Source organism: Chlorocebus sabaeus, chromosome 11 (assembly GCF_047675955.1).
Source record: "Chlorocebus sabaeus isolate Y175 chromosome 11, mChlSab1.0.hap1, whole genome shotgun sequence".
NCBI classification, from domain to species: Eukaryota; Metazoa; Chordata; class Mammalia; order Primates; family Cercopithecidae; genus Chlorocebus; species Chlorocebus sabaeus.
This window is the reverse complement of record NC_132914.1, coordinates 63,554,522-63,569,410: the sequence shown is the minus strand read 5'-3', so window position 1 is coordinate 63,569,410 and position 14,889 is coordinate 63,554,522. Positions and strand designations below refer to the sequence as shown.

At 38.2% G+C, this 14,889-nt stretch overlaps 1 protein-coding gene across 1 annotated transcript in view; it reads right to left on the bottom strand.

Annotated features, from left to right (window-relative positions):
- Window positions 1-14,889, bottom strand: part of HELB (DNA helicase B) — a 46,004-nt gene that overhangs the window by 15,389 nt on the left and 15,726 nt on the right. The window contains exons 7-12 of the mRNA XM_008003930.3: window positions 14,609-14,763; window positions 11,374-11,455; window positions 10,618-10,677; window positions 9,181-9,409; window positions 8,259-8,402; window positions 799-1,290 (exon numbers count right to left, since the gene is read on the bottom strand). Coding sequence (XP_008002121.3) covers window positions 799-1,290; window positions 8,259-8,402; window positions 9,181-9,409; window positions 10,618-10,677; window positions 11,374-11,455; window positions 14,609-14,763 — 1,162 coding nt within the window. The remainder of the gene's footprint in view (window positions 1-798; window positions 1,291-8,258; window positions 8,403-9,180; window positions 9,410-10,617; window positions 10,678-11,373; window positions 11,456-14,608; window positions 14,764-14,889) is intronic.

The following is a 14,889-nucleotide window of genomic DNA, read 5'->3' as shown; positions in this document are numbered from 1 at the left end:
AAACTGACGAATTGTTTATATCTGGAATTTTCCATTTAATATTTTTGGACCACGGTTGACCATAGGTAACTGAAACCATGGAAAGCAAAACCATGGAAAAAGGGGAATGCTACATTATGAGAATGGGAACAAGAAAGGGGAGGGCAGCCAGGTCACCAACCATCCAAGAAGATGGTAGAGAGTGAAAGGAAGGCGAGTCCATGGTGATTCTAAGATTTTAAGCCATGTAACTAGGAAGATGGTGATTGAAACAGAGAAACTGGAAGAGAGAGTAAGATTCTGGGCTGTGGTTCCAGAAAGTCAATCTCTGGGAACAAAGACACAGATTAGGCAGCTGGTTCATTAATCCCTCTTCAGTGCCAGAGCACTCAGCAAATCACCACATTACTGACATAGCCGGCTGTCTCCACCATGACATCAGTGTGAGAGTGAGAACTGTCACTTATCTCTAATTCCTGGTGCCTGAAATGTTACTATAGTCAAAACTTTGTTGGCCAAATCACTGGTGCTAAGGAGATGGCTGAAACTGTGAGAATGAGGTAGTTCTCAAAGGAAAAAAAAAAAAACTGAGCTTTGGGGAGTTGTCTTCAGTTAGAGGCTGTGAAGCAGAAAAGAAGTGAGGAAACGAAGTGGAGATCAGACAGTGAGGTAAGGGAAATTTGACAGAAATGAGAAAAACAAGTGTTTTTAAGTCCAACAGCACAATGCAACACTAATAAAAGCACACAGTCATTTATAAGCACACTGAAGTCAGCAATATTTAAATAAAACTTGGGAACATGCAAACATCACTCCTACCATAAGAATTTTGCTTGGACTTTCATCATCATTCACACCACAGGTTCTTTTGGATGCTCGCGATTTTGGTAAATCATCATCTGCATCCACTCCATCAGGTGAAGATAATTGCCATCTTTCAGCAAAGGTGAGTGTCCTCTCATCAGGCGAAGAGGCCTCGCTCCAGGTGACATCATTTGTCATGGCGTGGTCTGTGACTACAGGGAGTGGAGATGCTGACGGTGTGCTGGGTCCTCCACTGTCTCCAGAGCTCTTCCGTGGGGACTGAAAATCTGCTGGAGGTGCACCGCTAGAGGAGAGCTTACTTTGCAAGAAATGTTTCAAACGAGTTTTTCTAGGAAAACTGTTTTTCATAATGGCATTCCGGAGCTGAGACTCCTCTGCAATCACATACACTCGGCAGCGGCCCCTGGTCACGGCGGTGTAGACATGCTGCCAGTGCTGGCGGCCCGCCTTCCCCACCACATAGACAACTGTTTTTTCCTCGGACCCCTGGGAGGAAAAATATGGTGTGAAGACTAAATGCTATAAAACAGGTTCAGACAGTTTACAGACAAGGAAAGGAGACAACTCCTCAGTGCTCTCAAGCACTTCTACCTGGCCAGACTATTATTATGTGTCCATCTTACAGGTTCCATTTTTATTCATCCTCCAGGAACTCTAAACACACTGCTAAACATGCTGCTAAGTTCAGGTCTCACAGGTCCACAACTGGCTTGCAGAAACCCAGCAGCAAACTTTAAAGACTGCATGCAGTACTAAATCTTTCCTAATAAAAGACTGAAATGATGGTACAGGCTTCATGTGTAAATGTGTTGACCCATTACTAGATATAATGGAAAAATATGAAAACTTCAGCCAGTAATAGTAAAAATATAGATATATTATATATAAATATATGTATATAAAATGTTACATATAATGATAAAATATGGAAATTTTAAGTAGCAAGTAATAGGTGAATATATATTATATACTTATATAATATATACGCAGTTGGCATACTATTTTGTGAACATCAAAGATACTTTAAAACAACATTTTGAAAACCATATATATCTCTCTCTCTCTCTATATATATATAGACATACAGACACACACACATATAGAATGGTCACAACTGTATAGCAATATAGTTACTCTGATCCAAAACAAGTATATAAAAAAAGAACATACTTACATACAATGAAACAAAACAAATCACAAAAACGGAGATAAATTCTACCAAATTTTTTATTAATGTCTCCAAACAGAGGGCCTATGGATGATTTTTTTTCTCCTACTTGTCTGTATTTTTCCATTGTTGGGCAACTTATTTTTTTTATCAAGATAAACAAAAAAGAAAACAATGAACCTTTGTCTTTTAACAAAAAAATGGATAGGCAAGAAAAATACTCAATGTCATCGTGTAACTGTAAGAAAACAATTTCAAGTTTGAGGGCTATTCTTAGTCCTATATTCTGAGATCAGTGGATCCAGTGCCAACAGAGAAAAAGAAATGGTTTGTACCATTATCTCCCCCATTGCTCCGACATTGCTCCTGCCAAAGGAAAAATTGTGGGAAGACAACTGACAAGATGGGGCAAGTAAAAAATACACATCCACTGCAAATAAACTCTTGCTCAGCAAGCTCTTCTATCTCCGTAGACAGAGAGTTTGAAGCAGCTTCTTAGATTGTAAAAGTTTGATAACCACATCTTTCCAATGTTGCTGGGTCTCAGAAATTGACATAAATGGTACTTGATGACATACATTTCCACAGATATATGGCACCACTCTTCACCTTGGACTTATATTGTGCATTCTCAAATATGAAAATGTCTACCTAAACTCAACTAACCTAGTTCTTAATCATCAAGCGACACTGAGAAAAATATAGTTATAATAGTAGATATACTATTATTAATACTTAATGTTCTCATTATCAGTCTCCCTGTACCTTCTCTTGCCCAATCCATCATCCTCATGGCAGCCACAGCGATATTTGTAAAATGCAAATCCAATCATATTAGATGCTGCTTAAAACCTCTAATGGCTCACAGGGACTCCAAATAAAGTCCTAACCCCTTAATGTGTTTGTAAAGCCCTTCGAGAGCCAGCTTGGCCCTGCTCCTCTCCCTCCTTTTTTCCCTTTCTTTTCCATGAACCATGTTCCACCCAGCACAAGGGACTTCCAGGTGGTGCTGTCAGCCTTCCTCAGTCCATGGCCTCGATGTGGCCCGTGTCTGGAGTAGCCGCCCCATCTATTCCTCTCCAGCACCTGTACTTCCTCTATCACAGGCTGTACCGACCCTAAGCTCCGTGAAGACAGAGCTTCACCTTTATCCCACTCACTGTTCTTTCTCCAGTACCTCACTGAGTGAACAATGATTAAAAATTAAAATGTCGGCCTGGCATAGTGGCTCACGCCTGTAATCCCAATACTTTGGGAGGCTGAGGCGGGTGGATCACGAGGTCAGGAGATCGAGACCATCCTGGCTAACACGGTGAAACCCCGTCTCTAATAAAAATACAAAAAATTAGCCAGGCGTGGTGGCGGGCGCCTGTAGTCCCAGCTACTCGGGAGGTTGAGGCAGGAGAATGGTGTGAACCCGGGAGGCGAAGCTTGCAGTGAGCCGAGATCGCGCCACTGCACTCCAGCCTGGGTGACAGAGCGAGACTCCGTCTCAAAAAAAAAAAAAAATTAAAATGTCATGCTACAGGAGCCGAAAGACTGCCATCCCTGGAATTCTGTACCCCAAGATGGTACTTAAGTCTACCTCAGAAAGACATAGACACCTAACTTCACCTTGATAACCTGCTATAAATAATTTCCCCATTGCTTTAAATCTCCTTGAATCATCAGAACTGTCAAACTTCTTAAGGAGGTAAGTTTCCTACGTTTACTTTTAATTATGTATATGTCTATTCTATAAATTGGTTCTACGACTCAACAATTTGTATGAAGAGCCACAAAACCTTCAACAGCTCCCCATTTCACTCACAGTAAAAGCCAAAGTCCTTAAAATAGTCTAGAATAGCACTGTCCAATACAAATATAAAACAAGTCATATATGTAGCTTAAAATTTTCTAGTAGTCTCATTAAAAAAGAAATGGATAGAATTAATGTTAATAATACACCTGTATTTTACGTAAGCTAACATATCCAAAATATTATCATTTTAAAATATAATCAATATTAAATTATTAATAAAAGACTACATCTTTGAAATTCTATATTTTATATAACCAGAACAGTACAATTTGGATACTAAATTTTCATCAGAAATACTTAATCTATTTCTAGAGTTCATAAAATTTGTAGTTGAAAAAGAAGATTCACATACCCAAGTTGTTCCAAACATAGTTTTTCCAACATACAGAAGTTTTCCAATGACTGTATCTAGTAACTTTTGTTTTGTTTATTTGTTTTTGTTTTTGAGACAGGGTCTCACTCTGTCACCTGGGCAGGAGTGCAGTGGTGTAATCTCGGCTTATTGCAGCCTCCAGCTCCCAGGCTCTGGTGATCCTCCCACCTCAGCTCCCTGAGTAGCTGGGACTATGGGTTTATGCCACCACGTCTGGCTAATGTTTTGTATTTTTTGTAGAGACGGGGTTTCACTATGTTGCCCAGGCTGGTCTTGAACTCCTGGGCTCAAATGACCCACCCACCTCAGCATCCCAAAGTACTGGGATTATAGGTGTGAGCCACTGTGCCCAGCCTAGTATCCAGTTTTTAAATCAAAATTCAGTTTTTCAGTCACTCTAGCCACATTTCCAGTGCTCAATAGCTATGCACGGCTAGTGGCTAACATACTAGACAGTGCAGGCCTTCAAATGCTCTAGGAGGTGACCTGGCCCCACCATCCTCCTACCCTCTTTACCTCATATTAATTTTCCTGTCTCATTTCCTGTCAGTCTCCTACAGTGGCTGCCTTGCTATTCCTGCTCCTCAACTGTACCAGACAGACTCTCACCTTAGAACCCTGCCCTTGGCTGTTCCTCAACCTAGAATGCTCCTGTCCCAGATACTCACACGGCTAACTTCTTTTCCTTCTTTAAGTTTTTGGATTAAATGCTATCTTCTCAATGAGGCTTACACCGACATTCTATTTAAAATCACAATTGCACCCACTCCCACCTGTTTTCCACAGGATTTGCTACCTTCTAACATAACAAAGAGTTTTTGTTCTTGTTTTTGTTTTTATTTTCTGTATTTTTATGATCGTGTCTGTCTCTATCCCCTTCCCCACCAAATTTAAGCTTCACAATGGCAAGAATCTTTGTCTGTTTTATACACTGACCTATACTAAACACCAAGAACAGAGCCTGACTCAGTAAGGATCTGTTGAACTGAATTGAACTTGGAAGAAACAGTGTGTTGATATAAGATAACAATCATGGGCCGGGTGCGGTGGCTCATGCCTGTAATCCCAGCACTTTGGGAGGCCGAGGCAGGTGGATCACAAGGTCAGGAAATCGAGACCATCCTGGCTGACATGGTGAAACCCTGTCTCTACTAAAAATATAAAAAATTAGCCGGGTGAGGTGGTGGGCGCCTGTAGTCCCAGCTACTCGGGAGGCTGAGGCAGGAGAATGGCGTCAACCCGGGAGGCGAAGCTTGCAGTGAGCGGAGATTGCCACTGCACTCCAGCCTGGGTGACAGAGTAAGACTCCGTCTCAAAAAAAAAAAAAAAGAAAGAAAGATAACAATCATGAATGCTCTTAGAGCTAAGAGATGCTACTTCAACCATGAAATAAGAACCAGAATATCTACTCCAACCTCAACCCAGTAATAATAAAGACACCTTTACTCTTCATTCGTTCTTACAGAAAAACTGGATTGTAAATTTAAGGAAATCTCTCAGAAAATAGAGCAAAGTTAATGAGAAGGGAAATAGGACAGTTTGATAAGAAATTTAGGTAACAAATTCTGGAAGTCTAATATGCACATATTAGGAATTCTAGAGAAGACAGAACGGAAGAAACTGAGAAAAAGAAAATTTCCTAAAGGTGAAGGATGGCATCATAGAATCCATGGAAGAAATTTCTTCAGGACCCGAGCCAGGTCTTAAGGAAACTTAAAGCCAAATCTGCAATTGACATTAGCAAACAGGGAAGCGGGCATGGCTGCATTCCAACCACCCCTGGCAAGAACTGTTTTATCATCCTTAACTTTATTTTTCACTTGACATCCTTTCTATACATACATATATATATGTGTGTGTGTGTGTGTGTGTGTGTGTATATATATATATTTTGAGATGGAGTCTCCCTCTGCTGCCCAGGCTGGAGTGCAGTGGCACAATCTCAGCTTGCTGCAACCTCTGCCTCCCAGGTTCAAGTGATTCTTATGCCTCAGCCTCTCGAGTAGCTGGGTTTAGAGGTGCCCACCACCATGCCCAGTTACTTTTTTTGTATTTTTTAGTAGAGATGGGGTTTTGCCATGTTGGCCAGGGTTGGTCTTGAACTCCCAACCACAGATGATCCACCCACCTTGGCCTCCCAAAGTGCTGGGATTACAAGCGTGAGCCACCATACCCTACCCTTTTTTACCTTTAAAAAAAATCAGGTGAATTGTGGGCATTTTTAATAAGCCATTTCAAATTCTTTTTGGAACCGAGATGGGATAAGCTAATAAATAAAGCCCCACCCACTAAAAAAAAAAAAAAAAAAAAACACCAAAAAAAACCTTCTATGCTAATTAATGTTTGTTTACTAGTAGAAAATTTCGGCTGACCTAAATTTTTCTGCACAAAAATGAGGGTTGGGCCAGGTGCAGTGGCTCATGCCTGTAATCCCAGCACTTTGGGAGGCCGAGACGGGCAGATCACAAGGTCAGGAGTTTGAGACCAGCCTGACCAATATGGTGAAACCCTGTCTCTACTAAGAATACAGAAATTAGCCAGTCGTGGTGGCATGCGCCTATAATTCCAGCTACTCGGGAAGCTGAGGCAGGAGAATCACTTGAAACTGGGAAGCGGAACTTAGTGTGAGCCAAGATCGCACCACAGTTCTCCAGCCTGGGCGACACAGCTAGACTGTCTCAAAAAAAAGAAAACTGAGGGTTGATGCAACCTTTACATTAAAGCAACATAACAACAGCAGAGAAGGAAGCTCAAAACAAAGAGAAACATAACAGAGTCCCTAATAACAGACAAGAATTCAAGCGTATTAAAATAAAGCATAAGGCGGGCGCAGTGGCTCAAGCCTGTAATCCCAGCATTTTGGGAGGCCGAGATGGGCGGATCACGAGGTCAGAGATCGAGACCATCCTGGCTAACACGGTGAAACCCTGTCTCTACTAAAAATACAAAAAACTAGCCGTAGTCCCAGCTACTCGGGAGGCTGAGGCAGCAGAATGGCGTGAACCCAGGAAGGCGGAGCTTGCAGTGAGGTGAGATCCGACCACCGCACTCCAGCCTAGGCGACAGAGTAACACTCCGTCTCAAAAAAATAAAATAAAATAAAATAAAGCATAAAGGCAAGTTGCACTGAACTCAATATGCTGTCCTAGAACAGCAAAAGGACATTAACGGAAAAACTGGTGCAATTCGAATATGCATGGTTTAGTCAGCAGTCTTACAGCAATAGTAATTTCTTAGTTTTGATGAATATGCCATAGTCATAAAATGTTAAACACCAGGGAAAGCTGGGTGAAGGGTATATGAAAACTCTCTGTCGTATCATGCAACTCTTCTGTAAACCTAACAATATTCCCACGTAAGTTACGGGGAAAAAAAAGAAGAAAGATTGCCTCACAAAGATGGAGGGAGAGGATACATTTGTCAAAATTCATCCAACTTTATAATGAAACCATATGTAAAGTATACCCCACAAAGCTGATAAGGCCAAAAATAAAAAATAAAAGCTAGTTGCAAAAGTACAGAAACAAGATGATACCATTTACATAAACTTCAGTAACACAGAAAACAATCATATATATTGCTTCTACACGAATAGGAGTGATATATACCAAATTCAGGGCAGAAGTCACTTCGGAGGAAGGTGGAAGGCAGGCCCAGGACTAGGGCAAGGCAAGTGAGGAACTCACCTCCAGTACAAAATTTAAGGTGTTGCCAAGAAACTCGGCAATCAAGATAAATCAAGATATTTTAATGTAACAGTTTTGTAAATCAAAATTAAGGCACAAAAGGATTCATGATGAACAAAATATCAGAACTTAACCAAAGATAAGATGAGTACAGTGCCATGCCAAGCCATACTGGAGACTCAGGCAGGGAGGGGAAGACCTGAAGGAGGAGACTTTACCTATAATGCCTTCATTTCTAAAAATAAAGAGAGCTCTGGAGCAAAAAAGAGCAAAAGGCTGGTGTCTCTATATTATGTTCTGTACTTTCGTGTATTTTGTTTCCTAATTTTTGTTTGCTAATAAGTGCAACAAAAAATTACGAAAACAATGCAAGGTGCTGTAAGGTTGATAAATTATTTAAAGGGTTTTATAAAAGTCTGCTCTTACCTGAAAAGTGTGAATAGTTCTTGCCCATGCATGTTTTATGCGACAATATTTCATCAGCTTCTTAAAATCCACAGTTACTTCCAGGCCAGCCATATTATTAATGGTCAAAGATCTTCTCATTCCAAAAGTTACATCAGTTACATCCTGTCACCAAAACAAAGAACTATCTTTCATACCTTCAAATATGTTCTATGTTCAAATATGTTCAAAGATATTCTATCTTTGGGTCAAACATAAAATGTAAGAATTACAATTACAATTAAGAATTTCAAAAGGCTTAAAATTTGTATTTCAGCACAAACTGAATATATCTATATCCAAATATTTTAATAAACACAAATATAAGTTTCCAGTCTTTGAAACTTATCTTCAATTTGACTCTGAAGAACAGTCTGTTATTTCTTATTTTGAAATCTATACATTTCATTTCTTATATTGACTATATAAGTCTGAGTAGATTCTTTGCAAAGTTTACTTTTCCTCACAGCTTTCAAGGAGTGTATCTACACTGTGAAAATAAATACAAGGCAACCACTTCTATAGTTTGTACATTTAAGCAGCAACAAAGGAAATGATGCCTTTTAAAATATATGTCTCGTTTATGCCTTGTTTTTTGTTACTCAAGTACTTTAACTTTATTAAAAATGTTTCTTCATAAAATCTTCTAGAAAATATAAGAAGCAGCACTTCCCAACTCACTTTATAAGGCCAGCATTATTCTGATACTAAAGCCAGACGGGACATTACTAGATAACTACCCATATCCTTCATAAAAATGGATGCCCAAAATCCTTAACAAAAAAAATCATGAAACAAGAATGTCAACTCTGATATCATTAGATTCTGAATCAATCCTCGGACAATAAAATAACCAAATATATCTCTAATTAGTTAAAAGACATTATCTTCTATTTTCACTTACATTCGTTATGAAAAATATTTCTCCATTGCACAGTCGAACATTACTTTCAAAGTCATGCTTATTTTTAGCAAAATCATGAAGAGTACCAGAAAAGTCTTCACCACTGGTGTCTAGATCATTATTTTGCTGACTTCCAGAGATATTTTCAGGTAGTAAGTCTGAGAGGTATGCATTCCTAGTACAACAAATTTTATCACCAATTCCAAACACAAGTCTGTTCTGATGGTCTCTGGGATAGAAAATGATAATATATAATCAAAGTTTGGAAAGTCTCCATTTCATTTGTTCAAGCATTAACACCTACTCAGACTCGATTCAATTATCAGAATAATTCCCATATTTTCTTTACAACACTTTCATTCTCCAATGGGCAACAAGAAATCAGGCTCCCATAGCTGTCATCTGATTATTTATACATACTCTCTGCAGCGCCTCAAACTCAACGACATCTCCCAGTCAAATTTTTTCAAATTAGAAATTTTGGCTTAAATGCTGATGCCTCTCCTCCCCCTTATATTCTAAAGGTTACCACAAATCTTGATTTTTTTCCTTTAAAATTAATCCTCTGCTCTCCAATCTCTCTTATCATTATGCTATTTGAGGTCTTTTTGAGGTCTTACAGCACTTATACACACTTCTATTATAATAATTATGACACTATATCAGTACAACAGCAGCAAATTGAGGAAGTGGTGGTGATAGGCCAGCTATTGCACTAACTGCTTTAGGTACATTATTTCATTCCATTCTTACTACAACTCTGTAAGGGAAATTCTGTGTCCATACCCGCTTTTATAGACGTGGGAGAGGGAAACGACCTGGCCCATCATCGCGGTTCCTGGGACCCTGGGTATATGGCCTCAAGTCCATGCTTTCTGGCCTCTTGCTGGGCTACCTGACAGATTTTTTTGTGTATCTTCCCTCAGAAGACAGGCACTCCACCTGTATCTTATACATATCTAGAATGTCTATACTTAGTGCAAAGCAGGTATCGGTCAATTCAAAAGAAATGAATTAATTTTTCCTACGTATGGCCACAGTGGCTTGTCTACACTCATGTTTCTCTGATAGACAGACATCCACTGAGTTGCTCTCTGCAGGCACCCTGTTGCTAAGGTTCTCAGAAACACTATACACATAATTTTTAAAATTCCCCTGAGCTCCCCATGCTTATCTTGGAGAAGTTGAAGGCTGCTAAGGTTGAAACCAAAAAAAGTTTCACTCCTAATTTTTCTTTTTATTCCACTCATTACTAAAATATCAATTCCCAAGGATGTATTCATATATTGTATTTAATTGAAGAGATCATTATATTTCACAAATGGGAAAAAAGCTATTTTTAAATATATGGAAATAGGTGACAAACATCAAAGCAAAGAAAAAAAACAGCAAATCAAAGGACTCTCCTTAAAAGTTTCAGTTCTCGAAGACACTCACTTGTTGAGGTGGCCTGTGTAGTGTTTGCAGCAGCAGTCGTTAATTAGGTCACAGTCTTGCCTGAAACACACAAAAATGCAGGGGTCACCTTAATGGTACCTGCTACAGGTTTACTTTTGTTATCAGCAATTATGACATACTAGATTCTACAAAAAGTTTCCAAAACTTTCTCCAGGAAATAGTATTTTTGTAGTTTTTGGTTTTGGTTTTGGTGTTTTTGTTTTGAGACAGTCTTGCACTGTCACCCAGGCTGCAGTGCAGTGGCGCCATCTCGGCTCACTGCAACTTCCAACTCACAGGTTCAAGTGATTCTCCTGCCTCAGCCTCTCAAGTAGCTGGGATTACAGGTGTGCGCCACGATGTCTAGCTAATTTTTGTATGTTTAGTAGGCAGAGGGTGCTCACTATGTTGGCCAGGCTGGTCTCAAACTCCTGACCTCAAGTGATCCGCCCCCCTTGGCCTCTCAAAGTGCTGGGATTACAGGTGTGAGCCACCGAGGCCAGCCTGTAGCTTTTATCTTAATACAATCTTTTGTTCCATTCAGAGTCCCTATGAACTTCTAAATATAATACTTGGTGGAAAGAGCTCTGTTTAGAAAGTGCCCTCTGCCATGTCTAACAAAGACATACCCCAAAATAAGAAAGAGAATTAACAGTGATGAAATATTGGAATCTCCCACCCAAATAGGATCTATATTAATAAGTTATGAGATTTAAAAGCTAGATTAAAAATATTAAAATATTTTAAATGCGTTACCTTCTAAATGCAATAAATTGTGATGTTTTTGCATTTTGTAAGTCATTTTCTTGCAGTAAAGTTTTAACTGTAGAATATAAACCTAATAATTCAAGAGAAAAAAGTTAACACAGAAAATCACCAAATTATAATACAATTTCTATGAAGAAACTAATTTGGAATTCCTGGTAAGGGGCCCTGGGAAAATATCTCACCAAACGGAATACAAGTTCATCATGCGAATGTCAACCTCATTCCCCACATCAGCCAGGGCAATAGGAAAGAGAATGAAAAGAAGGGTTCCGAGACAACCCACCCTCAACAGAGAGGTCAACCCCTGGCCAGGACAGCTCCCCATTTGTAATAGACTCACTGTGTATTTGCTGATGGTTTATGAACACTGAATTTAAGAAATAAACAGGAGTACAAAGTGTGTAACAGCATGACTAATGTAAAACATCCTGTTTTAAGTCCTTGTGATTATATTAGTAATGAGTTACAACTTGACAATATACAGACCTTATATGTTATATCATTTAATATGCAGGACACCCACATGTGGTAGGTGATGTTATATTCAGAGCTGATATTCAACTGGCATGTACTTGTCTAAAACATAGCAATACTTTCGTATTAGCTGGAAAACAGCCACTCCCCTAAAACACAATGCTCTACTCCCCACCCCAACCATCTCTTTCCTTCTCCCCAGACCTCCCCATGATCTAGCAACTAAAAGGTTAACCCTGGCATAGTGGGGGCATCCATTCCAATGATGCTCATGCCCTACAGCCGTTGGGGAGTCTCACTTCTGATGACATCCATATTGTGAATGTGAAAACTAAGGCTCATGGAAGTACAAGCATTTTCCCATGTGTGTTTCCCGAGTAGCAGAAGAATCACAAGGGAATAAAAAAGCCCAGGCCTTGTGATGCCCTGCTCTGGGAAGACAAATTTAGCTGCCTGCTGAGCCCTTCATTTTTCAGATGAAGGAAGGATTACCACTAGAAAACGGCCAAGACTCAGCTCACCCTCAGTCAACCCCTGGCTTCTGGAGCAGGAATTTCAAAAGGTCACCCAGCATGCTGTTATTTTTTACATGTACAGGATGGCACTGTTCCATACCTTGCTTTTTTCACTTTCTCCAAATCTTACAGATTGATATGTACAATGTATTTTATTAATTCTGAGATATACATTTTTCTCACATTTTAGCATCTCTGAAATTCTAGCCCAAATATGAATCCTGTCTTAGGTCTTAGCACTTTGTAATCATGGGCATAATTTACTTAATAACTTAATTATTAGTGAAAAAATACTATATGCTTCTCTGAGGAATATTTACTCCATTTCCTTGAAGAAGAGACTAATTTTCCAGCAGAAGTTTTTAATTTAGAAAAGCAGCATCAGGTAAGCTCTGCTACCAGTCTAAAATGGACAACTTTTTAAAAAAGTATATTCTCATTAATGCAAAGAATGGGTAGCAGAAATAAAACCAACAATATTTTAGGTAGAATTAAGTGAAGTGGCAAAGAAAGAGATCTGTTTAACTAAGTCTCATTTTCCTCATCTGTAAATAGGACCTACTATTAACTAAGCTGTGAGAATAAACATTAGCTATTAATTATTTAACACACATTTATAAGTCACAAAACAATATGCAGCTTACAAACCAATTTATGTAAAACTGAAATAAATATGTTTGTATATGGATATAATAAGGTTAAAAGGATAAACACCAAGCTTTTACTGTGTGTGTGATCTTAATGGGATTGTCCTGGGGGAAGAAGAGAAAGGAAAATTACCAGGGAACATTAATTCTTACTTCAAACATTCCTGTATCATTGACTTTTTTTTTTAAGGAGTATATTGTTTCTCAAACCATTGGCCCCCACAATCTAAAGCAATCTTGCAACAAATTTCATCAGTCACTAGTAAGTATTCAGTTAGGTCTACTTGATTCTTTGTACTCTGATGTTTGAAAATATATTTATATTTGTTTACTTTTTAATTATCTGTTTCCCACACTAGAATGAAAGCACAATAACCTCGGGGACAATTTTTTTAATCTTTTCCTCTGCTTTACCTATTGTATCTAGTATATAACAGGAGCTCAATAAGTATTTGCTGAATGAAAAATAGAAAGAAAAAAATAGTTTCTACAATCAATTTTTTAAAAGCACATTATAGAACACTATGTATGATCCCATTTATTTAAACACATTGTTGTAACATGTGAATGATCACTAACCCAAGGGAAATGAGATTGGGGACACACACTAAGGGGAAAAGGCTAACAGATAAAGTTGTATGTCATCACTTTCACATACACAGTGAAAGTGGTTAAGTGGGAAGGATATACCTTTGAGAACAGTGGCAACTACAAAAAGTCCTCAATAATAATCATTTAAACCTTTACTAAGTCAATTTTGAGAAAACCATTACACCATTTTTAAAAGGTTTGCTAGGTGAGTTTATAATGAAAATAAAGATCAATAGACAGGTTCAATCTATTTAAATAAATTCACTTGCAATAGCTAATTTAATAACATCTATTAGTCACAACAAACTGACATTTATAGAGTGTCTCATAACTGATGAATGCCCTCAACCCTCATAATAGCTCCACAGGGAGTTCCACTATGGTTCCCATTTTACAAATGGTTAAGTAACATGACACAGGTCATATACATAAAGGAGAAGACTTCCTGTCCCACATTCGTTCTCAACCCTGTCCTGCTGTCGTCCTAACATCCATAATTAGAAGTCATGCTTCTACTCATTTTATAAAACAGAACTATTAGGAACTAAACTTGGCAACAGTTTGAGTCACAATTTTTGTTTCAGAAACAAAAGTACTTGCTTTTATTAGCATTGAGTATTTGTATTCAAAATGAATGTATTTCCTTTTCAAATTGCAAGGAAGGAAAAACTTCCTTAATTAAGACTTACTTTCTCCTAAATGAACCTGAATTATTGGGGCTTTGCTTTATTTTAAATGAAATCACCTACATCCATTTATTCACTCAACAAAATTTACAGAGCATTTATGTGTCAAGAGCTTACTTCTTTATAAAATTCTAGAGTATTCTGCTTTTGATGATTACTAAGTTAGTTCATTTATTTTCAATGTCTTATTTTTTTGCTAGCAGTATTTCTCTTTACCATCAAACAAAATTATAACTAGTCATTTAATAACTATGTTACAAAACTTAAATACTTATACTTAACCCTACATCTCATAGAAGTTTATACTTACAAGAGTGATGATTAGTTTTAGATGACTGAGAACTGGCATCCTCTTCTGGGAGTCTGACAAAAATAAATGTCTTATCTTGAATTGAGATGGGTAATGTCGGATTATCAGAGATATTTAGTTCTGCATCAAATTTTGGAAACTGGCGTCTTGAGATTCTTGAATAAAGATAACACACACGCACAAAGAACATTATCATCCAAAAATGTCTTCATATATGATCAGAGCTAATGTCCTATAATAATTAGTATCTATTAATAGATAACAGAGAGAAAGGGTCATCC